The sequence below is a fragment of the Adiantum capillus-veneris genome, chromosome 17 (genome assembly GCF_014529385.1).
Source record: "Adiantum capillus-veneris isolate H3 chromosome 17, ASM1452938v2, whole genome shotgun sequence".
Classification (NCBI taxonomy): Eukaryota; Viridiplantae; Streptophyta; class Polypodiopsida; order Polypodiales; family Pteridaceae; genus Adiantum; species Adiantum capillus-veneris.
This window is the reverse complement of record NC_140947.1, coordinates 98300874-98328486: the sequence shown is the minus strand read 5'-3', so window position 1 is coordinate 98328486 and position 27613 is coordinate 98300874. Positions and strand designations below refer to the sequence as shown.

General features: G+C 43.5%; 1 protein-coding gene across 5 annotated transcripts in view; it reads right to left on the bottom strand.

The window, feature by feature from the left end:
* Positions 1-2942: 2942 nt before the first annotated feature.
* LOC147437761 (uncharacterized) overlaps positions 2943-27613 on the bottom strand; it is a 64971-nt gene continuing 40300 nt past the window's right edge. For 4 of the 5 annotated variants that reach the window (XM_086487234.1, XM_086487231.1, XM_086487232.1 and 1 more), the window contains 6 exons: positions 13617-13696; positions 13017-13228; positions 11796-12934; positions 4293-4486; positions 3239-3342; positions 2943-3163 (listed from right to left, as the gene is read on the bottom strand). In XM_086487234.1, coding sequence (XP_086343360.1) covers positions 3081-3163; positions 3239-3342; positions 4293-4486; positions 11796-12934; positions 13017-13228; positions 13617-13696 — 1812 coding nt within the window. In that variant the 3' untranslated portion in view covers positions 2943-3080. Of the gene's footprint in view, positions 3164-3238; positions 3343-4292; positions 4487-11308; positions 11503-11795; positions 12935-13016; positions 13229-13616; positions 13697-27613 lie in introns of those variants that run through there. The other variant, XR_015184903.1, reaches the window with a different exon arrangement.

The following is a 27613-nucleotide window of genomic DNA, read 5'->3' as shown; positions in this document are numbered from 1 at the left end:
ATTTAGGTCAGGTTATCAACCTTGATCACCAATTCTGGTAGGAATTAATATTTGCTGATGACTTATGCCAGCATGTCACTTTCAAGGAAAGTTGAGAAGAGATATTCTTACATATTCCAACACCTTCTGAAAGTCTAAAACCTGGTTATTCATATAAACACCTCTTAGTTGTAGTAACTCAATTAAAAACCTCAAGTGACTTATAAATAAGATTCTACATAATATGCTAGATATAAACCAATTACGCAAACAACTACAAAGGGAGAACGATGTTGAAAATCAAGATGTTTCTCTAGGTTTCACAGAACTTACTATTGACCCATGTATTGGTCAAATGAAAAATTGGACTTGTGAGGGTTGCCACTGTGGAAAACATTAGTGTTCTTACAAAGATATCTATCACCACTTTTGTTTTTGAAAACAAAAAGGCTTCTCGGGAAGGGAGGTAATCTTAGGCCAAGGGCTAGGACTCAGATGCAATTAAGGGATCTATATATATATTAGGTCAAGGGTCTATATATAGGACAGCTGGGTGGAGAAGTGCATGTGCCAGTTCCCCCCCTCTCACAATATATATACACATGGATGATTTGATTCTTGATGGCAACCATGAGACATAAGTTGAGTATGTAAGGAGCTTTTTGAAGTAAGAATTTGACATGAAAGATTTAGGACAGATGCACTATTTCTTCCTTGAGTGTATGCCCTCAAGGCCATCTATCTCAAAACAATAGGATTCTCTTTATTTAAACCACTATATGATGAGTTGCTAATATGTACATTTGTCACGTTTCAAGGTATCCAACCGTTTGAGTTTATTTTCAGTTTGTGTTTATTTTCTAACTTCATGCTTTGTTTTATAGATGTATATAAACTAATTAAAGTGTTTGCATTAATCTTTGTGGTCATATTGATGTGAATTCTCTCTTTTTGATGTGGGTGTGATTGTAGAACAGCATATGTGTGGTTGATAAATGTAGAGCTTGCATGCACTGCCTCTATGCATATGTAGTAGAGATTGAAAGATTCACGATTGTATAAGGACCTCCCTAGTCTCAAAGAGTCTCTTTCTCCTTTTCAATGCACTCTTATGAAATCTCCTCAAGTACATGTGAGTTTGACTAGAAAAAGAGGACGTTCTGATGTCCTTTTTCTTATAAGACTTCCAAAAAATACCTTCTGAACTAAAATAAAAATCTACTTGATGGTTTTCATTGTTGTCCATGTTCTTGGATACAAAATTTGATTGGTTAGTTTTCTTTTTTTTAAAACCCAAATGATTCTCTCTAGCCACATGACATAATAATGTCCTCAAAACATCTCAGTGTCAAAGTACCCAATAAGTGTTCAAGTTTTTGGAAGAATTTTAAGTCCAGCTTTACACCAAAGAGTCTCACCGCATGAAGCAAGCTGAATAATTGGGCACACTTTCTTGTTGCATTTAATCCACTATGTTTTGGCTTCCTAAGTTGAAGTTGGAGCCCCGTCTTGTTCACTAATTCCCATTGTCATGTTTAAGGTGGAGTTTCACAAATTCATACAACATATAAAATGGGAGTTAAAGAACAAGAGATAATGGCTCTTTATAACCAACCTCATTAAGTTTAAAGCTTTTGGAAGTATGTCTCTTGTCATCCTCACTAAATTTGACAACACAAAATGCACCATTTTATACTAGAATGCAAAGACTTATTGAGCTTCAATCTGGAAACAATTTCTCAAACCTTTCGGTTGATTTGCTTCATGATACTACTCTTAAACAGTAAGAAAGTGTGACCAAAATTTTAATGATAAAGTCAAATAGGTCTTTGAACTTAGAATTCTCCAAAAACTGTCGATTGCCAAATAAAGAGTATAAATGATGTTCAACATGGATATGAGGTGAGCGAGCAAATTGTAGAGCGCAAAAAGGATATAGAAAATAAAAAATAGGCCCATCTTGCCACTCTACAATATATTATTGATGTGATCAAATTTGAGCACCAACAATGCTTTAATTATCGCACATGGTCACATCTAGATTTGGCAAATAGGGAGTCTAAGAGGAGCTTTATATAATCGAACTGATGTTCAAAATTTGAGCCTACAAAAAACACCACCATCTTTTCAATAGCTTTAAGGAGAAAGTATCATGTTTTTAACTTAAGAACACCAAGCTTCTAACTCATCAATAGATACTCAATGCCTTGGTTTCAAATAATTGTGGACAATTACTTATGATTTACATTCTATATAAGAGAGTTGGAATGCAAAGTAAAGTAGAAATCCTGCTCTACAGCATTGTGGTGAACATCTGTCAAAGTCTCCAGCATAGTACAGTGATGCCAGCATATGGACTGGAAACAAAAATCATGATTTGTAAACACCGTAACGACAATGTTGATGCGTGCCAAGAGAGCAAAAGCCTCGTTTGAATCATCTACAAAGGTTCCTTGCATGCGGATTCTTAAATCTTGTTAAAAAAAATTTCTCCATAGCAACAATGCATGATTATATCAGGTATATATGTAGACAGACTCCTGGCACTCCCCATTGAAAAGCTCTATACAAGGCTTGCACATCACATAACTTCAAGATAGTCTCACCAACACAAGCACAATAAGTGTGATAGCTCAAGCCTCCATGTACTCTCTATAACGTGCTGGAATTGTGTGTGGTTGCTCGATGATAGGCCACACTCCTGCACTCCTTGAGAGGCACCACCAACAAATGCCATAATTATGAGGTGGAATAGCCTATATATTCTGTCACTGTGACCAGAAATGCGGGAGCTACAAGATGTAGGATATATCAACATTGACATGAAGATGTGGCTACAAGATACTCAACAGCTCCTTACAAATCAAGCTGTTTTGAAGCTTACCTGGCCAGAGAACAAGCCTAGGGTACCTACTGCGTACGACTGAAATTGAGAAGACGCTCAAATCATCTTAAACAGTAGAACAGCTCAAAAAAATACACTCATGAAAGCATCAACTAAACACCACAAAATGTTTGCAAGTGCTTGCAGTACAAGTTTGACAGAAAGAACCATCTTTCAAGCCTTTCACAATTAAGACAGCGGCCATTCAACAATGTTGTCACTTTAGTTCGTAGTAACGATTTGTCTTGGGATCATAATAGCAATCAAGAATAGGATCATACAACAAATCCAGCTCCTTATCTGCAATGCCCAAGTTGAAGATTGATAAGAATACACAACTTCTGATTCCACAGTGCTGATGGGTATTGCTTTTACCTTCAAACTTGGAAGGCACAGGCTTCGTTGCATAATTGCTTGTCTGCAAGCTATGTACATTATTCTCTGGTAACTTGCTTGAAGCAGGACCCCCTTTAGATAAGCTGCACAAAAATCTCTCTCTCTCTCTCTCTCTCTCTCTCTCTCTCTCTCTCTCTCTCTCTCTCTCTCTCTCTCTCACAAAGAGACTGCTGGGGATGCTTAATGCCTATCAACCAAAAGATGTTCAGGACAGGGAGGGGAGTACAATGTGAGGGCTATGTGTATATCAAAGTGGCCTGTATGAAGAATGCAATATGAACCACCGGGGAGGTGCGTAGTGCCATGTGATGTGTCCATGGTCCAGACTTAATAGGACTGAAGATCTCGCCCATGTCCAAAGAAAAGAGTATCTACGCCTCTCCGCTGCCATTGAGAAGCCAGCTAAAGTATCCCATTGGCTGCGAAGATTAAGCAGCAGCTCAGTCCAAATAGCTGTCAAAGTGGCCGATGTAGGGGAAGACAGTAGACTGTGAAGAGCCTCTACTTTTCATGATGGACCATGCATGGACTCCGCAATCTTTGCCACCATCGTGGAAAGAAGGCCTGGTGAAACTCTTGCCTAAACAAGCACTCTGTGAATCCTTTCTAATTGGCGGCCTATTACGCTTATGCCGGTTTACAGATTGATGTGGAAAATGATTGCTACACAGGTAATAGATTACTTGTTTCCCGGCATACATGCAGATGGAGCTCTCTAACTCAAGAACTTGCAGAGCATGAAAGAGGCAAGAATCAGCTCAGGCCTTGAATATTTCAAATTGGACCACAATAAAATGTAGGTGAAGGTGACCATTTAAGCACACAACACATCGAAGCCCTCCAGTTATTACTCACATTTAACAGTTTCTGAACAAGGACTTTCTATCAGCTATGGAATGTGGGTAGCCCCTAGAAGTTAGCTACTATAGATTGTAAGACATCAGTAAAAGGAAAACAATTTTCTGTAAACTTTTTGAAATAATACCTTCCCTTTTCAAAAGCTACATTTTTTTAAACTTAGGAGAACATTTACTTGGTAATGCAGCAAGAATTTGACTGTCCTGTTCTATTGGAAACAGCAAAATTTGATGTCACATGAGAGGCAAAGGGCCCAGAAGGCAATTGCTGGGCCTCAGATTCTGCCATGTGGCTTCCCTCTAGTTGAAGCACATGTTCATTCAGTCCATTGCTTAATGAAGAAGGTACAACAGGATCTCCTAAATCGCCCTGTATCAAAACCAGACAGAATCTCTCTCTCTCTCTCTCTCTCTCTCTCTCTCTCTCTCTCTCTCTCTCTGATCAATCGAGCAACTGAGCTAGGGAGATCCGGACGCCCACGACTGTGGAGGACAACACAGCATCGACGGAGGTTGCATCATAGGATTCAGATCACTTTGGCCCAACATGCAGAACGCCCAGTCAGACTCCTGACCATGGAGGAGATTGATGAGATCCGCCAACAATCGATGATGGATCTCCTGTGATTTAGCTCTTTTTGAGGATACACCCACATTGTGTTGTACTAGCCCTCATTCACTACCCTCACCCCCTAACTCATATCCTGCTTGGTCCGCATCTAGCAGTTTAGGATTCTTTAGTACCCCCTTTTTTTCAGTACCTTTTATTTTTGGTACTTTTTGGTACTAAGACATTGTATCAGATTCACCACATTGTAACTTTTCGGTCTCACAGGTCATTTTGTCCTTTAGAAAATGTTAATATAACATTTCATTTCTCTCTCGTTTCATCTCTCTCTCTCTCTCTCTCTCTCTCTCTCTCACGCGTGCGCAAGTTTGAACCCTAAATTTCTCTCTTCTACTGCCTCCCCCCGGGCGAGGGCGGCCCTGTGGGGGGGCCTTAGGGTACATCCCCGGCCTACAACAAGCTCCACTCCTCATTGCCCAGCTCTGCAACACTTCAATGTCCCAATGACCCTCTGTTCTTCACTGCTCTGCTTCGGAATCAACCAGGTCGAATATCTTGGCTCTGTAGCAACACCGAGTCGAGCACCCTCTGCGGCCCCACCAGGTCGAACACCCTCCAGCGCAGTATCACCTCTGCAGCAACACCAAGTCGAGCACCCTCTGCGGCCCTGCTAAGTCACAACCCTGAAAAATTTAAGGGTGCTATCCCACCCTACAACAGGATGACATCTACACCCATATCCCGCACCCGCAAGACCTTTCTTGCAGTGGCAGCTGCTCCAAAGAAGGGCCCCGTGGCCCATCAAGATGCGAGGATTGCAGCCCTCGAGGCTTAGATTCAAGACCTCATCGAGGAGAATGCTCAACTCAAGCAACGCTTGTACAAGCTTGAGGAAACAAAAGAAGTGGAGAGCCAAGCTTTACTTGCGAAAGCACACGAGTTCCGAAACCTCGCTCACTGAATCTGTCAAAGCAGTCCAGAAAGGAGTCAGGAGGCAATACATAAAACGATTCACAACGAAACTCGAGCAGCACAACAAGAAAATCGGCTACAAGAATCCCTGGGCCTCAAGGTCACGATTGGGGGGCTCCACGCACCAGGGTGCACAGATGAGGACACTCTTGAAGAAGCAATCTCCAAGCTCAACGATATTCTCCAACCAGTAAATATCAAGCCAGAGGCTGTCTCTTGGATCAATGACACGCATAGAAATGTACCACCCAAGCATTGTATCCTCACTTTCAAGGACAAGGAAGAGTTGTGAAAGTTACTACGCCAGTCTCATCTCCTCGAGGTAAAAAAAAAATTGGATTGCCGAAGAATTGACCCCGAATCGACTCAAGGCCAAAGAAAGTGAGCTCAAGAAGATGCATGAAGCCCGCAAACAAGGTAAATGGGCGTTCTACCGAGGTGGTAAAGCCGTCATCCAAGAGTTCGAAGAAGCAATTTCCAAGCTCAACGATATTACAATAAATATCAAGCCAAAGATTGTCTCTTGGATCAATGACACGCATAGAAATGTACCACCCAAGAATTGTATCCTCACTTTCAAGGACAAGGAAGAGCGGTGGAAGTTACTACGTCGATCTCATCTCCTCAAGGGAAAAAAGTTTTGGATTGCCGAAGAATTGACCCCGAATCAACTCAAGGCCAAAGCAAGTGAGCTCAAGAACATGCAGGAAGCCCGCAAACAAGGTAAAGGGGCAGTCTACTGAGGTGGTAAAGCTGTCATCCAAGAGTTTCGAAGAAGCAATCTCCAAGCTCAACGATATTCTCCAACCAATAAATATCAAGTCAGAGACCGTCTCTTGGATCAATGACACGCATAGAAATGTAACACCCAAGCATTGTATCCTCACTTTCAAGGACAAGGAAGAGCGGTGGAAGTTAGTACCCAAGTCTCATCTCCTCAAGAGAAAAAAGTTTTGGATTGCCGAAGAATTGACACCAAATCAACTCAAGGCCAAAGCAAGTGAAATCAAGAAGATGCATGAAGCCCGCAAACAAGGTAAATGGGCAGTCTACCAAGGTGGTAAAGTCATCATCCAAGAGTTCCTAACTCCCAAACCGGCTTCCCCTTCACCCGACCCCCCTTAAATTTTATCCCTTTTCTCTTCCATCGCTCTCCCAATGGACCCTCAAGTCATTAACTGATATGTACTTATACTTCATCTGAAAGCAATCATTATAATGGTTTTGTCTTCGGTCCCATGGGTCATATCTGACCTCCGTGGACAACAACTCTCTCTCTCTCTCTCTCTCTCTCTCTCTCTCTCTCTCACACACACACACACACACACATCAAGGCAGCCAGAGAGGAGGGCAAGATTGCTTTTTACACAAGAAGGGGAGTGGTGATCTTGGAGAAACGCACCACATGACAGTGCAAGACCTATGGGACCAGCCTCAAACTAGCAGTGTGGAATTGCAATGGCTCCCTAAAGTTACATCGTGGGAGCATTTGAAGAGAGCTTCAAAGAAAGAGACATTATTTTCTACTTAGAAACATATCAGACACCCAGCAGCATACTACCAAGTGTGACAAGATACCATTGGGAATCTACTTGTAGAGAGGGACTGAAATCAGTACATAATGGACAAGGATCAGGAGGTGTAGCAGTATTATACAGGGAGGAGTTGCAGTTCATTGCACTCTCTCACTAAGGGAATGGAAGGCTCTCCCTTCCGTAAGTAAAAGGAACCTTGAGCACAGTTCGGAGCACTCATCTTGAGTAAAGTTCAACATTCACTTCCGCTGGCACCTTACATGTAAGTTGGTAAGACTTCTTCTTCTTCTTCTTCTTCTTTTTCTTTCTTCTTCTTCTTCTGCTAGGGTTTAGGCCCCTCTGCCGCGATTTGCAGGTTGGCTAGGGTTAGGCTCGGGGAGCCCTAACCCAGTGAGTCATCAATGACTTTGACACGTCAGCAGTTTGTGGCATCCCCCCTTCTTGGAAGAAGAGTAATCGTCCACCATTACATTATATCTGCAAAACAACTCAAGGTAGCTCAAAAATATACGAGGCTCATTCAGTCTTCTAATATTCCGACGTAGCAAAATTAGCCATCACACCCAGACCGCGCTGATCTTTAACATACTATCTTGATGCACTAAAATTACGTACTCACACAATCTCACCCAATTAGGAATATTCAGTGGTTGGCACATCACAATGCAACACATATGCTTACATATGCATGTTACAAGACACAAAAACATGTAGTCGCCGATGAAACCCCCCCCCCCCCCCCCCCCCCCCCTCCTGGGCCCCCGGGGCAAATAAGCATTCCGATCCCGGCCATGAGTTGTTCAACTACTCCCTCATCACTCCTCTTGCAAATACCTAAAGAGGTCCGAGCCATGAGATATAGAGGCCTTTAACAACCAACTGCTCCCAGACCGCAGCCTGCGTCGCTTAGAGGTACTGAGTAAACACTACTAAGACTATTTCTGTCTCAATACTACCCCCGTAAATAACCATCCAGGTCCGAGCCATGAGTAAAAATACCACTTTTCAATCATTGAATACTCCCCCGGCGAATAACCACAAGGGTCCGAGCTATGGATATAGTCAAACCTTATAAAGCATCAAACATTCTTTGAATACTCCTCCGAGGAAAGCCCAAGCCATGAGTATCAAAAGTGTTCCCAAAAACATTGAAACCAGTAGTAAAACTAGAATCGAGCGATTCTCAAATCGACACCAAGACAAGTTCAAAACAGATAACATCCGGTACAAACACATTTCCAAACAGTATCTTCAAACAAAGTTCAAAAAGTATTTAAATACAAATCAATTAGAAAATTCATTCGGGGTTTTGTTCGGAAAGTCGAACTTTAAGGATGACTGGCTTGTCCTTCTTCTGCATCAAAATGATCGTAGGGTTCCCCATATCCGGAGTGTCGAGTCATTCTTGTCATTCCAAGGCATGCCCAAGAGAGCGTCACAATTGCCCAACTTCATGATGTGAAAATCTGTCTTTCCATGGTATTCGTGGATGGTTATTGGAAGAGCATCAATGAGAGGTACCACCTTCTGAGTTTGCCTAGTGGCTAGCTTGGCTACAAGTTCTCCACCTTGTGAATCGTAGTCAAAGTCCATTTGCTTGGGGAAGTGGGGATGGATGAAATTCTCAGGCTCCAAGGTCAAAGAAAATTTTTCTATAAGCTCTGCACAATTCATTAGAACTTTTGAGATTGATGCCATAAATATCAAGTACAAGCCCACTTGCGAGTCTAGCTCGCAAGTGCTTAGTTGGAGGTGATGTGTCAAGTATCGGAGCACAGGTGGGGTCAGTGGGTCTATCTGTTCATAGGGGACAATTAAAGACATTATGCCATGGTTGAAAACATCCAAAGCATCCGCCTTCTTGTAGTAAAGTTTCTCGCTGATGAGGCGTCAAATGAGACCTTTGTGGTTGACTTTCACGAGTATCCCAAGAAGTTGTTCATTGTGGTCGAGGATTTTGATTGGTTGCCAGGGTTTCTTCTGTAGTAAACTCCAACTTCTCTTTCATAAGCTTGTATTCGACCGCAACATGGTCCATAAGCTCTTGCATTGTCGATGCTTGTTTAGAAAGACGGTATTCTTGTAAAGGTGATGGCAGTTCAATGGTATAAGGCTTGCATTGGTCCTCTCAAGGAAATCAACTTGGAGAAAGACACCAGAAGGTAGACGTCGAGAAACCTTTGGTTGTAGTATTCCATGGTCTTCGTGGCAAGCATTTCTCCATTCTGACAGAATCTCGACTTCGAATAGGGAGGTCATGTAACTGCGTGCAAAGGTGGTCTTGAAAGCCTACCAAGTCCTTGGAGCACACGGTAGGGTAGCAATTGAATTCCACCATTGCATAGAATTATCTTTGAGAAATCCCACAGGTCGAGAAATCTTTCTCTTCAGTGTAGTTCCCCAAAGCATAGATGTCAGATTGTGGGAGAAACTACAAGGCTTTCCTCCAATCCTTCATTCCAAAAAAAGTGTGAAATTTTATTGTCGTCCCACCATACTTTAAATCTTTTGGTTGGTTCCGGGCAGACCCCGGATGTAGATAGTAGGGATATCCATAAGGGCTCCAACCATTGTATCCAAGTGGCGGTGGTGGTGGGGGAGGTGGTGGCAACGACGGTGGCAAAGGCGGTCGCACTAAATCAAGGTCAGACGGTTGTGCCATGTTCCTAAAAACTCCCCCAATTGGAACAGAATGCTGAGTAGGTTGTCGGATGGAGGCTCTTGTACTTTTTGGTGTCAGAGGAGGTGGTACCACATGGGGCATCAGAGGGGGCAACATGTAATTCAGGAATTGTTGAAAACTTTACAGCATCGGGAGATTCTGTTGAGGATGCCGCAAAAGTATGTCGTGAAGCTCGTCGAGGAGAAACTACAGGTACTCTGTAGAATCCAGAAACACCATGGTGCTCTGCTTGTTCTTGGTAGGACCGGTATGATTTCAGAAAATCACACGACTGGAGCTCTGATACAACTGTGAGAGGAGGGCACCACGTGCCGACGAAAAAGAACAAATTGAACAGACTTTAAATGCTTCAAAAAAAACTGAATGGAAACACGAAGTGGCGGAGTTCCACCCCAAGAGAGCGCTAGCCCCAAATTGTGGCACCCTTTTTTATATTTCTTTATATTGCTTCAACACGGTACAACACAAGTGGCTCTGCTCTGCATCTGCACGCGGTAGAATGCCAGAGAGAGAACCCACAATTCATATTTTGAGACCTTGGCCTACCAAAAGCAATTTACATGAAAAGCATCGAATCTAAAAGCATCTCGTCTCCAAAAACTAGCACTAAAATCTGTCAGCGCAACTTGGGAAAACCCGTACAGCCTACCACGTCATCAGCCAGCGTAAAACACAGGCATGCGTACAACTGCCACATAATCGGTTTTTACGCAAGTCTTTGTGTCTGTAGTGTCCTACTTTACTTTATTAATTTGGGCCCCATCAAACAGGGTACCATAAGTTGGGAGGTGTTAAGATTAAAATCATAACCCTCTTGTTATTTTTGGGCCCCATCCGAAAGACTCTGGAAGTTGGTAAGTCATTCTGCTTCTTCTAATTTTGTTAGGGTTTAGGCCCATCAGCCAGGATCTACAGGTTGGCTAAGGCTAGGCTCGCGGAGCCCTAACCCTCTTGGTCTTTCGTGGCTTGACACGTCAGCAATTGATTGCAAGAAAACTATGTCGTGCTTTCTAGAGTGGGTGCTCCTCAGTGCATTATATACAAAAATATCACTAAATGGCATACAGCAAGACAATTATAAGACATGATGGCATAACTAACATGAAATCTAGCAAGACTACAAATTAGAAGTAGATACGACAAGATCAGACCCCCAACTTGGTATTAGCCCAACTGCTCTCAATGTATTAACTGCAGGCTAGCTGGCAACGCACACAGCTCGAGACCAAGTGCTCACAAGATACAATGGGGGTGTTGAGGATGAAACCGTGCAAGGAGGGGGTGCTGTGACAATGACTCGACTCTAGACCAAAGGCTAGTGCCGCTAGACCACACAAGAATAACTCCCCCAGAGATCCCGACCCACGGTATATACAACGGCTACATCACATCCATATCTAATAAGAAATATCTCTGAGAGACAGCTATACTTGCCTGAACTGTAGCGGAAAGTGATGGGCTAGCCACGGTGTCAACTCAGCTACCACTTTTCTGTGTCCCGCTAAGCATTTCTGGTCCACTAGAACGTTGATGACCCTGATCCATCAGCCATGTGACCGCCCAAGTGTGAACCAAGAGGAGCTGTAACTACTAACTGCCTGTCCAGTTTATGAGACATTGTATCCCAGCTGTAGGAACCAAAAGAGATGCAGACACAGACAAATTGTTAAAGCTTGCTCCCAACAAGCATATGAACAACCCAATAAGGGCTTCTCTCGGCTGTGGGCATTGCATCTCACAGGATGTATGTATACATTTTATGCACATGCTCAAGGAAAAGACAGAAAAAAATCTTTATTATCAATCACACCTTTGATAATGCTGCTACCTGATAATGCAAGCAACAAGCATGTATTGCACGCATGCACATACAACCACAAAAGGATAAGGCTTGACAAACAGAAAAAATAAATATGCTTGCCTCCTCATGTACAATCCAAAGTTCTTCAGTGCTGCCAAAAGGGCCATTTTGTTCAAGCAAGCCACCAGCCTCCAGTAGCTGTGAGGCCAATTTCTGTTCGGCTGGTTTTGCATTTTCAAACTTCAATCCATCAGCGTTACCAAAACAATAGCTCTTAAAAGCTTCAGATCCAAGATCTTGGTCATTGGAAAATTCCTTTTGTATTTCTTGTGGGCAAGCCTTTTCAATTCCCATAGTGTTGTTTAATGATTGCTGAATACGAGAATGATCTTGCCAATGCAATAAAGATGGCAACCCAACTTTACCTCCACAAGAAATCTTTTTTTCAAAATACGAGTCTCCTTCACTTATCATACATCTGTTTTCAGACAACGTTTGAGAACCTTGATTGTGATTGCTATCATTACCAAAGGGATGGGTAATAGGGTAAGTATTTGGTAAAGTCCCTCTGCTAATCTTTGGTAACTCCTCAAAATGTTGCTGGAAAAGAAAGCTATCTGAGCCTTCGTCTGAGTTGTTGTGCCAACCAGACGGTGGGCTTCCTGGTGGTGATTCCTTCATGTCCAATTCCTTTTGCTCCCTCAATTTGTTTTGAGAACAGTTTTCTTTCTGTGCATGCCTGATAAATTGATGCTGTTTGCGTATCTTCACCTCCTTTCTTCTGGTAAGCTTTTGCAGTTTTCGACCATGCTTGCTTGTCAGATCCAAGCACCCATCAATAACAACTGGATTTGAATCAAGATTGTTTACTTGCGGCTCTTCCTGGACAGGAAAACTTGCACTATCAGATAAGTTTTGTGACGCCATGTTGTGGAAAATCTTTGGATTCAAGGCCTTCAAATTAGGCTGTTTTCCGGTGCCAGATGAGAAGACTTTTGTTTGTGGTGGGAAAGCCTTAGGTTCTGAGACCTTAAGAGTCTCAAATGTTGCTTGGGTCTCAGTAACATTGGTAAGACGGGATGCATGTGGGTTATGAGCGGCCGAAATATCCACATCATGATGAAAGTTTGTATTTATTTGGACTGTCGATAAGGGTAAAGGCATTCTGGAGCCAAACACAACATTCACATGTCTATCAATCTTATTACGGTATTTCTTCTGAGAAGCAGACATCGGAGGTGTCCCTATGCCTTGCCTACCTGCAATCAACAAAGAACAACTACTTCAGATGTTACTTGTACTATGACAAAGAGGCATGTCACAAGTATGATAACATGGTACCTTCAACACCCGAAGATATTCCCAAAAGGTTTTGTATCTTTTGTGTATCAATGACCTGGATAGTTGCTTCTACACCAGCTGCATATGCATGCTCTAAAGGGAGACATTCTTCATTGTCCTTCGCTTCCAATACTGATTGAGCTAAGCGATTTCTCATTGTAAAAATCTTTCTCAATTTGCAGACTGGACCTAATATGATCACATCAAGTGATCTACGAGAAAAGATTAAATGAGAAGTGAAATCAATATATCAATAAAAAGCACGTCCAGGTGAATTTACTTTACAACACTCAAATTTACTTTACTAAGGTAACAGCTAACCCTCCTGTCTTTTCCTATATCATCCAGAGAAAAAAATGGTCAGAGTGGACATGGTAATGAGCTGCAAATACTGCTCGGGCTGTCTCTTCAAATTGCTAAACTTTTAGACATGAGGGGGCAAAGACTTATAGGAAGCTTGTATGCATGCCTACAGTGCTCCCTGAAACTAACAATACAAGTAACAATAAAACACAGTGACAAAAACAACAGGTACACTTTATGAATCCAAATAAGCATTTGCTTGTGTTTGAAAGTGGAGCTGCTAATTAAATTACCCACCGATAATTGAGCACTCGGAAACAGCTTTGAAATAGATCAGGAACATTTAAAGCAAGGGTTATCCATGTATTTCGCATTATCTGCAGCAACATGCTGTGTATTGTGGGATATGTTTACTCAAAACAACAATGTGTGTAGTATTACTGCATTCATGTTTCAAAAACTTCACATAATTTCTTTGAGGTTGGTCTCCTTAAATTGAAATGCACTCCATTTCAATTTCAAGACCAAATAACTAGGCTTTTGCTCTGTAACTCGCAGTTGACACCATCAAAGACACACATAAACAGGATTTTATTGCACTCTAAGATGTGAAAGGATTCAGTTCCCTGTTGTTTCACGTTTTACAGTGCAAAACTCAATAAATCAACAAGTAATGTCAGCCCATCCCTCACCAAGCATCTCATCGACAGAAAAGCAACTGCATAGGAGAATTTTTCAACACGACTGAGTTTCATCACCATGATAGGCAATTCACATTTCCCTATGTTGCTGACATGTCCTACCAGCTATACCTTCTACCAAGAACATCTTATTGGCTGTTCCATCTTTAGTTTACATGCACCAACCTTGGTTCGTGTTTTCCCATAGTCTTCTTGTCACAAGACTGTGACAACCACTATATATATTTGTTGGTTTATTTCCCTTGATTTTTATTTAATTTTTGGGACCCTCTTGTTAAAATCACAAATGCTCGGACATTGCATGGCTAGTGTGAAACGGTGAGAGTTTCACCCGCAGGGGTCAAGGCCAGGCAGCCACAAGATGGTTGGGCAGATCGGCACTGGAATCCGACTAGTAAAGAAGTGACTAGGCTCAGTTAGAGTCATTTGGACCCCTCGCCACGACTTTATAAGTTGGTGGGTACTAGGAATTTAACCAAAAGGAGCAAACTGGACACATGGCAGTAGGAGAGCAACCTACAGGTCAACACACACTCCAAAGTCTCTTATCCCAGCTGGGAGCACCCAAAATTGAGAGGGGGACTGATTTTTGGATATTAAGTGACTGCAATGTGTGTGTGAGTAGTGGGTGCAGGTGATCACAACTTTAATGGAAAGCTTGCCTTTTCTCCCTTGCTCTGTGTAGCACGACGATTTGCTTTCGCGCATCTCTCTCCTCTTTGCACATATGGTATTGCCCCTCTAGTTGGGCTTCTCAGATGACCATGTACAATTCTGGGGGTTTTACGTGCATTTGCCGAGGCAAGAGCCTTCTGTACAGGAACCACATTAGCTAATTGCTAATCCATTCAAGTATGCACAAGTCCATCGCAAAGGAATGCGAAAATGGAGAGTTTTCCCGCGTGAAAACTCGTCCGATTTACTCGGGAACTATCTTATTGCGTGCGGCCGCTTTTGACACATACGTAGACGTGTTTGCTCCGCTCAAAATGATGCAAAACAGGAGATTACAGCCTGTACAAGACAATTTAGAGAGATTTCCTGCGATGAATCTTGTCTAATTTAAAGGGCAAGTGACCCTACAGGTGCGGGAGCTCGAGGGCTACCCATAGGAGTGATCAACACGCAAATCCGAGCGCAAAACAGAGAATTACAGCTTGCTGTAATTTTTTGCAGGTTTAGGGTTTTGGCCAATCTTGATGCCTACAGGTCCCAAGAGCTTCAGGGAAGCTAGGGAATCACTGAACAGGAGTTTTGGTGCAAATTAGAGGCCAAACACAGAGAATCAAGCGTGCTGTAATTTCTCGCCAAGTTTTGTAAAGTGCGTGGAAAGTCACTGTTTACTTGGGATTTTGTCCGTGGAGACTTCTACCGTGGTTATACTGCTGAAATCAGGTTAGAGTAGGGGAATTTCAGCCCGATAAAAGTAGGACAGCTTGTAAAAGTTTACAGGTTTTTCTCAAGTGTAATAAGAATAAAGAAATGCCGAAAGGGGCGCCAATCTTTGGGGCCTAAGCCTACAAGGTGTCGTTGTATGCTTAGAAGGGCTCTAGCTTCCAAGCCATGTTTTGTTTTGAAGTGTTGAATTCCCATCACACGCTTATACATGAAGTTCCTTTGTGTCGTAAAGTTCATGTAAAGTTTATGAAGTAAAGATTCGGGTGAAAGCCAAAGTCTACCGCCCTACGGGCCGGTCTCACTTTTCAAACCTCTCCTAGTTTGATAGTGCTTTGACCACATTTCTTCTCATTTTCCATCCTGAACATACCAAATTATGTGGCGGCCTCAAAATTATCCTTTAAGGCCTCTTTTGCTAGCATCCTTCCTAATGTCAGATTTTCATTGCTGAAGGTATTGGATACACAGTTTCTGGTGGATAATGATTTATCGTCTCTGAGTCTAATGACATCACGATTAAGCATTACCCCTGATTGAAGGACGTCAATGATATTCATTCAGTCCATACCAGTCTCCATGCAATAACCTTCCACAAGTCAACCCCAGCTTGGAGACTTAACATGTCATGGGATAAATTATGCCATTTGCAAACCCTTCTACACACAATCAATCCATCGAAAAATTTTCATTGAAATGACTATCAGAGGCTGCAAAATTCAGGCAAGCACTTGGGCACAAAGTAAGGGGAAGAAATGAAATGAAATATTCATTTGTGAAAGGCCTAAAAGGCCTAGAACACTAGAATCTTACTTTACTGTCATATGATCCTGATTCCAATGGATCAATACATCTACATAAAGCAACAAGGGTATCCAAGTGACTCATGACTCTGCACCTCTATCTCCCTCTCCATCAATATGAACTGGTACTTCATCAATACACATACCATAAAGAGAGAAAATGAAATGAGATGAAATGTTATATTAACGTCTTCAAAAGGCCAAAATGACCTATGAGACCAAAAGGTTACAACCATGTGTGACTCTAGTACAATGTCCAGGGAACCTAAAGATAAAAATAGTACATCAGCTCAAAACAAATGGGGTTGGGTACATTCACATGAGGGCTAATCAGGTGCACAGTGGGGGAAGTAGACAATGGTGATCATCCCGTGAGCTCTCCTCATGGGTCTCTGTAGTATGGCCTCAATGTCCTCCATGATCAGCTCTCAGGGGGGCAAGCATGCTCAATGTCGCTCAATGATGCTCCGTAACCTTCGATATAGACCTCGTCTACAGTGTGAAGATCCTCGCATCCTCGGATGTCGTGAGCGGCCAAGCTGGATGACTCAATCAAGAAGAATGCCTTGATGAGGGTGTGACTGGGTAACTTGCGGTGGGCCATCCAAAGTAGTCCCTCTGTAAAAAGTAGTGATTTGGCTCTGTATGGATCCTCTATGTGTAGGCCTTTTGCTCATAAGAGTCTCTACGGATCTCCATCAAGAAGAGACCTAGGCACCTCTAATCATAGTAATCCATGATGCGGGATAAGGGGCCAAATCCCTCTCTGCATAAGCAATGAAAACGCCCGCGGATCTTGTAGTATGTTGTGCATTGGCAAATATAGTGCTCCTCTGTCTCTGGCTCTCTCTGGCAAACCTGGCATTATCTCTCCTTTGAAGGTATACCTCTGTATCGGCCAGTCTCTATCTCCAACTGGTGAGATGAGGTGAGTAGCTGACCAATAACACATCTAATGCCATGAGATAGATGGGTGTCCATATACTTGGGGCATGAGATGAACCCATCATCTGTCGTTCAGAGAAGATGGTCTCGATAAAAAAGCCATTTTCATCCCCAACTCATTTGATAGAGACAGCCAAGTCCTTCTAGTATCCAGCTGAATGAGATCATGTCTAATAATCTTGCTTATCTCTGAATGTGTGAGGCTGAGGGAGGGTGCATCCAGGGAATACTGAAAAGGGGGCAGCCTATCCATACTAAATCCATGTAGCTCAACCAAGATGATACCAATGCAAACTATAACCGACTTGGACACTCCAAGTCGAGAATCTACCGCGACAGCACAAATAAACACTTCAAAACAGTTCACAATTCACAATAGAATCGACACTGGCCGGGCAGAGTTCCGTGCCTAGAGATATTGTGAACACTGAATTATGAACTGTTTTGAAGTGTTTATTTGTGATGTTGCGGTAGATTCTCGACTTAGAGTGTCCAAGTCTGTTACAATGGTATCAGAGCACGGACGATTTCTCTTCTACGGGAAATCCGATCCCAAATTTTATTTTTTTTCCGCGGCACCTATGGCTTCAAGAAAAGATCAGTCGACTCCCTCTGCATCCGAAGATGCAAGAAGGGATCACAACGAAGATTCACGCGAGTATGGCCCGCCTCAGCCTACTCAAGCGGAGTGTCAAGAGATGGAACACCGACAATTGATCGGCGATGCAACAAAGATGATGCTTAATTTTGCCAAGGACCCGAAATTGACTAAATATATGAGCAAGACTTCTTTCGAAGAGGTGCACACGCAGTGACAGAAGACCACAAAACCACCCCCCAAACCCACTCTCAAGAAACCGCCTACTCCCAAGAAGTATATAGAGAAAGAATTAGAAGAGGTGGTTGATGTAAGAATTGCTCAGCTTTTTGACACACAGAACAAAGCCGAAATGTCATGCCAAGGGTAGGACTAGGCGGACACGGCCCTGGCAAAGTGCCGGACACACATGCAGTAAAGGGGTCGTTATATGGAAGAGGGCCAAGGGCCTATATATAGGATGGTTGGGTGGTTATTCGCATGTCTGTCTACCCTTTGGTCCAACATTGGTATCAGAGCTCACGGGAGGGAGAGCTATGGAGGAAGGGGGAAGATGGCCTTGTTGGGTTATAGGCCTAAATAACCCCTTTTTGTACATTTTTATACCTTGTCCAGGTTGACACATTTTTTAAAGGTCACTTATAATAAAAGTGGGAAAACCCAAAACTCAATTATTGAGTTTTTCCCAAAAACGTGAGCTCTCTCTCTCTCCCTCTTCATTCTGCTAGCGCTTCCCTTCTGTAGCACAGTGTCTCCGCTTCAAGCCTCAAGGCCTGCACATCTTCGCGTGCTCATCAACTGGTATCAGAGCCAGATTAGGGTTTCAGAAGCTTTGCGCAGGTGGTTGGACAGCAGACAAAAGGCTTCTCTCACGTCAAATTTCTGCTTTCATCGGGAAGCCCCTTGCTTTCGGTGTCACCTAGGGTGATTAGGGTTCCCAAAACAACCTAAATCAGGCTGAAATTAGGTCAAAACAGGTAAAAACCAGAAAATTACAGGTCAAAACAGTAAAATGCAGGTGTTCTAAATCGATTCCCATGAATGCCCCTTGCTTTTCCCACTCAAAACAGGTCCATTTGATGCAAATTGCTGTGCCAAAACAGTAAATTTGCAGAAAATTCAGAACTTGACTGTTTTTATGTACACAAATTGAAGTTTATGTACGCCTTTTGTGGGTTTATGCAAGTACGCATTGGGGATACTTGTTAATTGCTAAAATTTTCAGCACATTGTATGCAACGTGTGGTACATTGTGATCACTGGAAATTTTCAGATTTTGTGTAGACGCTTTCTGCTGCATTTTTTTCCGTGCAAATGGCCTCTACTTCCTCGTCGTCTGATGCCAAGAGCTTGATGGAAATCAAGCGATTTGACGGTATAGGTTTCGACCTATGGCAGGACAGGATGCAGGGGATTTTGTTCCTCAAGGATTGTGAGGACACCCTTTTGGCCGTAAAGCTTGTGGATATGCCGGATGAGGATTGGGCCAAGCCCAACAAGAGGGCAAAGGCCTATATCAAAATGGCTGTGACCGATAACATTCTGGTGGACATAAAGGGCTTGGACAGTGCACATGCAATTTGGCATAAGTTGAAGGCCACTTAATCGAATGCCACCCCTGTGAATCAGGTGCATTTGATGCGCAAACTGGTGAACATGATGCTTGATGAAGCCAAGTCGGTTTCTGAGCACTTAAGTGCTTTCACCAGTGTTATGAGTCAGCTACATGATACTGGGCTTCAACCTTTTGATGACAAGTTGAAAGCCATATTTTTGTTGATGACTTTGCCAGACTCTTGGGAAACGCTTGTGGTTTCTTTGAGTAATAGCCCCAACCTCACATATGATGGAGTGCGAGGCTCCATCTTAAATGAGGAAATTAGACGCAAGTCTAGTGGTGGGGAAGGTGACAGTTTTGCTTACAATGCGAGAGGCAGAAGTCAAAAGCAAAATATAGGTACCAAGACTCAAAACAGGAGCAAAAGCAAGTCTAGGGATAAGGATGTTACTTGTTATCAGTGTGGCAGAAAAGGCCATAAGAAGCCAGATTGTAGGTATTTCAAGAAAGAGCAGGAAAGAAAGAAGGAATCACTGGAGAAGAAGAAGACAGAGGATAAGAAAGGGGAAAAATCAGCAGGTACCTCCTCCAAGGATTCGGAGACTGTCAATGTATCCTCTAGTGTGGTTATCACAGAGTTATCCAACAGTGAAGAGATCTTGGTTGCAGCTTCATGCCCCTCAGATTTTGTTGTAGCAAATGCAGAAGACATGCTTATCTCACATAGAGATGGCATTGATGCATTGCTAAGTGCAAATGATGGCCTTACACAGTCTTGGATAGTAGACTCGAGTGCCTCATTTCATGTGACTCCATCTGTGGAGTGTTTTGCATCTTATCATGCACGCAAGTATGGCAAGGTTTACCTTGGGGATAACCATGCTTGTGACATTGAAGGAATGGGCACTGTGCGCTTGGCATTAAACAATGGCCAAGAGTTTATGCTTAAGATGTCAGGTATGTACCAGGCATCAAGAAGAGTCTATTGTCTGTTGGCCAGATGGATGCACAGGGTTATACAACCATTTTTGCTGGGGGTCCATGGAAGTTGCTTAAGGGATGCAAGAGTGGTACATTGTACTATTTACATGGCAAAGTTTTGCCTGGCAATTTTCTTGCAGTGGCTGAAGTTGCTTCTCATTTGGAGTTGTGGCACAAAAGACTTGGACATATGAGCCAGAAGGGACTTGATGTGCTCTCCTCTTTGAAGAGGGTTGATGTAAAGGGCACCAAGTTAGATTTCTGTAATGACTGTTTGTATGGTAAACAAAAGAAGTCTTCTTATTATTTTGGTGTCTCGTGCAAAGCTAATGCTCTTGATTTAATTCACTCCAATATATGTACAATGCCTGTTAAATCTTTTGGTGGTGCATTATACTTTGTTACATTCATTGATGATTGCACTAGGAAATGCTCGGCATATTTGTTATAGAATAAGAGTGAGACATTTAATGCATTTAAGAGGTTTCATGCTTTTGTGAGCACGCAAAAGGGTAGTAAGCTTAAATGTCTGAGATCTAACAATGGGGGGGAGTACATGTTGTCATGAGTTTTTTGGAGCAAGGAATTGCGCATATGTACATATCCATGCATGGTGCATCGAATAAAGGATTGCCCATTTTCCAGAGCCAGGTGGTTAAGTGGGGCCCACATGTGTACAGGTAGGACAAGGTGTACATAGTGCAGCGATTTTCACTATTACCAGTACCAACGTGTTTTTTCTACAATAAGGAGGAGTTGGTAGTGCGTAAAACTTCTCGAGGAAGCTATCCGCGGGCCGACGACATGAGGTCAGCAGGTGCGTCAGATGGCATCTAGTGGCGTCAGGACGTCGAATGGGGTCAATACTTACACGCGGATGAGTACAGACACGACGTGGGTGTTTTCTTGTGATACTTATGCAGAAAGGTCATCATGAGGACCACTTTTTGGGCCTACTTCACGTGGTTGCGGGATGCATTATTGGGAAAAGCTGAGTGCCAGGTGTGCGCATGGATGCAGCAGGGTGACAACTATGCACTGCGAGGTCAATTTTTGGCCTGTTCGGGGTCCGTTTGAGGTCATCTAAAAGGCCAAGGGTGCCCAACTAATAAAGCTAAGTGTGGGAACTGAAAAAACAGAGAGAAGACCAGAAAAAACATGGAGAAGAGAGGAGGAACAGCCGCAGATGTGTTTTTGGGGTTTTTGGAGCCTGTTTTGGCCGTAAACTGCTCATCCGAGGTCGGATTTGAGCACTTTGACATTGTAGACTCGGGTTTTGGGCCGTTCCGGACGCGATGGCGCTGTCCATTTTGCCAAATTCCTCACTCCTTTTCTGCTGTTTTTGCTGTGTAAGGTTCTCCTATGAGCGAAGCTTCTGCTCCAGTTTGTGATTATATCTGGTATATTTTACCCATATTGTGTGAGCTATTTGCCCCATTGGTGTTGGCCCAAGCTCTATTGTATCTAAACATCAAAAATTCTCGTCTTTTGAGCTGAGTTGGGTGTGTGTGTGTGTGTCTCTCTCTCTCTCTCTCTCTCTCTCTCTCTCTCTCTCTCTCTCTCTCTCTCTCTCTCTCTCTCTGTGGAGTGGGTAAAAGGGTAGTCTCTCTCCTCTCACTCCATAGGTGTGTTCCCTGTCTCAGCCAGGTGAGTTGTATAAGCCAAGTGGTGCCCCATAGTGTGTGTGTGTATCATTCCAAGAGTGTGTGTCGGATCGTTATAGAGGCGTTCTGTGTGTTTCCATCCCGCTTACAACGTCTGCTGAATTTCAGCGTTATTGTGAAGAATATGGGATTAAAAGGGAGTTGACAGCCCCTTATAATCCATCTTCTAATGGTGTGGCTGAGAGGTATAATCGTACTTTATGTGAGAGTGCGTTGCATGTTGTTCACGGCTAATCCCCCTCATGGGTTTTGGGGAGAGGCTTTGAAAACTGCAGTTCATGTATGCAATCGCTCTCCTAACAGTACGCTGAAAAATGACATTCCACAGGAGGTTTGGTCTGGCAAACCTGCCTCTTATGATCATTTGAGAGAGTTTGGCTGCGAGGCTCCACTTCGCATCAAATGCAGGAAAGTTCTTGAATTTAACCAAGAACCGCCTTCGGACTTTACCTTTCTTCGTATCCGTATGTGCCAAAATATGTTCAGGAACAAGGGTCTCCTCGTTTTCTTCCACTGCGGGTTGCTCATCAGGGTCCCCATCATCAAGCACATCACCCTTAACAGGTTTCAAGAGACTCACATGCAATGCATTGTGGATCCTCCAAGTATCTAGCAGTTTCAATCGGAAGGAGACATCATTTATCTTTTCAGTAATCTGGAAAGGTCCGTAGTATCGCATACTAAGCTTTGGAAAAAAAAGCCTCTCCGTTCCCTTTTTCTTTCTTAGGCGTGCCTTCTCAAAGAGTAAGAGCACCCAATCATCCTCCTTCAGTTTCAAGTCGCGACGATGGCGATCCGCTGCCTTTTTCTGTCGTTCTTGAGACTTCTGCAAAGTCTCGCGAACCTTGGCAAAAGCCGTATCCAAATCTCGCAAATATTCATCCGCTTCAAATATCTAATCTTTCGTGCTCAGGAAGGATGGAACCTTCGCAACACTTTCAACAATCTCAAATGGCGTCTTCCCGGTCGAAGAGTGTATCGTGTTATTGTAGGCAAATTCCACCAAAGGTAAGTTCTTTTCCCATTGAGTCTTCTGATCCGAGATACAAGACTTCAATAAATCTAAAATCACTGAATTGGCAATCTCACATTGCCCGTCAGTCTGCGAGTGGAACGATGACGAGAACTGCAACCGCGTGCCAATGTTCTCCCAAATTGCCTTCCAAAACAAACTCATAAATCTGGGGTCTTTGTCGGACACAATCGTCTCAGACGTGCCATGTAATCAGAAAATCATCGTGATCATTCTGTGTTCTCGAGAGATCAAAAATGAAATCCATTTCAATATTTTCCGAGGGGCGGGTGGGTATGGTAAAGGCTGTAACAATTCCTGTGCCTTATACCTGTCAAACTTGACCTTCTGGCATACTGCGCACAAACTCTTCCAGATCCTTTTTGAGTCTCGGCCAAAAGAAGTATCTCTCTACCCCTTCATGGTGGTAGCAATGCCGCGGTGACCGTAAAAGGTGGACAGTGGCATTCAGTCATAACCTTTTCCCGCAACGGCTGTGTAACGCACAACATAGTCTTTCTCATCAAGTAGCCTTCCCGAAGGGAGTATCCAGCTACTGTCTCCCCATCCCGTATCCGTGTGAAAATATCTGCAAAATCTTTATCTGTGGCATACTGATCGACCATATCCTCAAAGCTCCTATGATGTATTGCGGAAATAGCCAGAACCAACGGCTTCTGAGACAAAGCATTTGCCACCACATTCTTCTGTCCCTGCACATGGACAATCTGGAAGTGAAACTATGACAAGATGTTCGCCCACCGCATCTGCTTTTCCAAAAGCTGCTTCTGTGGCAAGAAGTAGAGCAAACTCTGATGATCTGTAAAGAGAGTAAAATCCGCTCCGAGTAGGTAATGCCGCCACTGAGTAAGAGCATGGATAACCACCCCAAAAGCTCTTTCTCATAAATCTGTACTGTCATCTCCGACCTAGAGAACAATTGGCTCTCGTAAGCAATGACATGGCCTTCTTGCATCAAGACCGCACCCAGACTACGACCATAAGCATCACAAAATACTTCAAATGACTTCTGCAAGTCCGACAAAGTCAAATCTGGTCCTGTAGTCAATTTCTCTTTCAATGTCTGAAAGGCACTCACTTCTGTGGATCCCCACGAGAAAGGGACTCCTTTCTCTGTCAAGATATGCAAAGGGGAAGCAACCTCTGCAAACTTTCGTATGAACCGCCTGTAGTACGAACACAGTCCCAAGAAGCTTCCAACTTCATGGACAATCTTCCAATCGGGCCAATCGGGTATAGTCTCTATCTTGGCCGAATCCACTTGCACTCCTGCTGCTGAGACAAAGTGTCCCAAAAAGTGTATCTCTGAAGCAGATGATCTCAGTGTTCTACCTCATTCTTGGAGAAAACAATGACATCATCAAAGAAAGTGCCAAGAAATAGACTGTGCTCTCGAAAAATCTTGTCCATCATCCGGTTAAATGTCGTAGGAGCATTGGTTAAACCAAAAGCCATCACCAAAAAAAACTCAAATAACCCAAAAGTCGTCCGAAAAGCTGTGTTGTAGACGTCTTCCGACGCAATTCGGATCTGATGATATCCACTCTTCAAGTCAATCCTGCTAAAGTACGAGGATCCCTGTAACCTGCCAAGTATATCATCGATGCTAGGAATTGAAAATATGTTCTTGATGGTGATTTTGTTGAGAGCTCTATAATCGATGCACATTCTCCAAGATCCGTCTTTCTTCAAAACCAACAACACTGGAGAGCAATACGGTGAAGTACTAGGCTGGACAAGAAGAGGTCTTTCACTTGGTTCATAATCTCTTCATTCTGTGCTCGGCTCACACGGTAGGGTGGCCGGTTCGGTGGTGTACTACCAGGTATCAGATCAATGGTATGATCTTCAGGACGAGCAGGTGGTAACTCTCCTGGCAAGCCTTCTGAGAAGGAATCGACGTGAGTGTGTAGAAAATCTTGGCGTTCTTTATCAAGTTTAGACATATTTGTCCTATCATCATCACTCAACTCTTTCATAAAGATCGAGTAAACAAACAGACTGGATTTCATTAATTTTGAAATGGCAGAAGCCGATACGATAGGGACAGACTCGCCCTTTAGTTTAATATCAAGTACAATGGTTCTGCCCTTCTCTGTAGTCAAAGTCGCTTTTCTCGCCCGATAATCAACCGCGGCGTTGTTCTTGTGGTACCAAGGAATCCCTAAGAGAACATCACAACCCTCCAGAGGCATTATGAAGAAGTCCTCATGCCCCAACTACCCCTGACAATGCAACCGAAGTTTGCCAATGACAGATGTAATGGCTACGTCCCTGCAAGGTGCCGCTAGAACTGCCTCTGCAAAGTGGTCCCATCCGATCCGGAATAATCTCGAGCCGCGCCGCCAATTTCGGTGAAATGAAGTTGGCCGTGGATCCTCCATCAAAGAAAATCAGGGCCTCTTGATCTTTCACTTTGCCCCAAGCTCGGCAAAGTTCTGTACTCTCATCCATGGTGTCGGGATCAGTACCCACACAATCTGAAACCAGTCCTGTTTTCATCTTGCCTTTTCGTACACGGTCCTCAGCTGCTCTCGAACTCTCAAGCCTTTCGTCGTCCTTGTCATTATGTTCTTTCTGTGCCTTTTTAGGGCACTTCGCGGAGATATGTCCAGTTTCCCCGCATCCAAAGCACTTCCCCTCCCTGATGAAGCGAGTCCGCTCCTGAGGAGTAAGCCTGGGTCGTGTGTCCTTTTTCTCTGGGTTGCTCTTTCTTTTCTACTTTCATTCCTAGAAGTCTGTCCGGTTCGTTGTGTCGTGACCTCATCTGTGGGGTAGGTCAGACTGCCAGAGTGAATTGCAAAGCCCCGCTTCGCATGACTCATCAACTCTTGAATAGAAGCTGACTTCTGTTCCAAGCAGTGGTCTCGGATCTCTGTAGGTAGACCCAAGGTAAACCGCTCAATCTGTTCTCTGAATGAGATCTTCTTGAATAAAGAGGCGGGTAGAAAAGAGCTCCAGAATCTTTCACAGTAAGAATTCACTGTATCGCTCTTGGTCATCCGGAGATGGTTCTAAGCAGCTCGTATATCTCGCTCAAACTCTGAGTCAACCAAGAAGAAATAAAAAGCCTCTTGAATTTCAGCCATGTAACTGGCATAGTAACAGGGGACGCCCTTTTTCGGGCTTCCCGTCCCCACTTGCCGTCCTGTCCTCTTTTTTACACTAAAAATCCATTTGAGCCCCGTCCCCTGTTCCCCGTCCCGGAATGCGTCCCTTGTGACTATGGTAACTAGCACAGTCTTGCTTAATAGAAGCGTGGACCACCAAGTGCGAGCATTCCCCTTAAAATAAGAGGCAGCTCTCCGAATCTTGGAGTGCTCTGAATAGCATCCTCCCGCAAAAGCAATGTCAAACTACTGTATAAAAGACAAAGCCTTCGAAGCATCGGAGTATCTCGAAAAAGTATCAAACTTAAGTGCTTGGCCACCTTCCTTAAACTCTCTGACTTTCTTGCTTTTATCTTCGAGAAAGTCATACTGGTTGACTTTGTAAAAATTCTTCTTGTTCGCATAAAAGTTTCCTTTGTCAGAGTCTAAACTGTCCGTAGACGAGTCCTCTGTAGAAGTGTCACTCACTGGGCAAGACTTAGACTTTCTTGCCTTTTTATTGCCCTTTCCGAAGCGTTGTTTCTTGCTTCGCTTTTTGCTTTTCCTATCTTCTTCGCTCGAGTCTGAAGAGCTAGAAGAACTATCAAAAGAAGAAGAAGAAGAACTGGGTAGGCCTTCAAACTTGACGCGCTTCTTCAATTTCTTTGCCTTGTTCAATGTCGACCGACAACCCAATTATCCCGGGAAGTCAGTGCCTTTCTTCTGTTTTTTGTCATGCTTTTTGTCTTTCTTTTGCACGTCGAAAAGCTGAGCAATCCGAGCATCAACCACATTCTCCAGTTTCTTCTCCGTATATTTCTTGGAGGCAGAAGGTTTCTTGAGAGTGGGTTTCAGGAGTGGTGTTGTGGTTCTCTCCCACACCGTCTGTACCTCTTCCAAAGAGGTCTGGTTCATATATTTTGCCATCTTCGGGTCCTTGGCAAAATTGAGCATCATCTTTGTTGCATCACCAATCAATTGACGACGCTCCATCTCTTGCTGCTCCGCCTGAGTAGGCCTAGGCGGGCCATACTCCGTGCCGGAATCTTCGTTGTGATCCCTGCCCGCATCTCCAGATGCAGAGGGAGTCGACTGATCATTGCCTGAAGCCATAGGTGCCGCGGAAAAAAATTGGAGATCGGATTTCCCGTAGAGGAGAAATCGGCCATGCTATAATACCACTGTAACAGACTTGGACACTCCAAGTCAAGAATCAATCACGACAGCACCAAATAACCACTTCAAACAATTCACAGATCACAATAAATTTGCACTGGCCCGGCGGAGTTCCGTGCCTAGAGATATTGGCCCCAAAGACTGGCGCCCCTTTCGGTATTTCTTTTTGTATTAATCAATCATCAAAGTACAAGAGAGTGGCTAGGGTTTCACTCTCAGACTCTGCGTCCAGATGCCCTCAGAAGTGAAGCCCTCACCACTTATTTAAAGATACAAGGGATGCCCAAAAGCAGAGCCCCAAAAGCTTTCCAGTTAAAAGCATAAGAGCTCTAAAGCTCTTCTCTCTCAAGC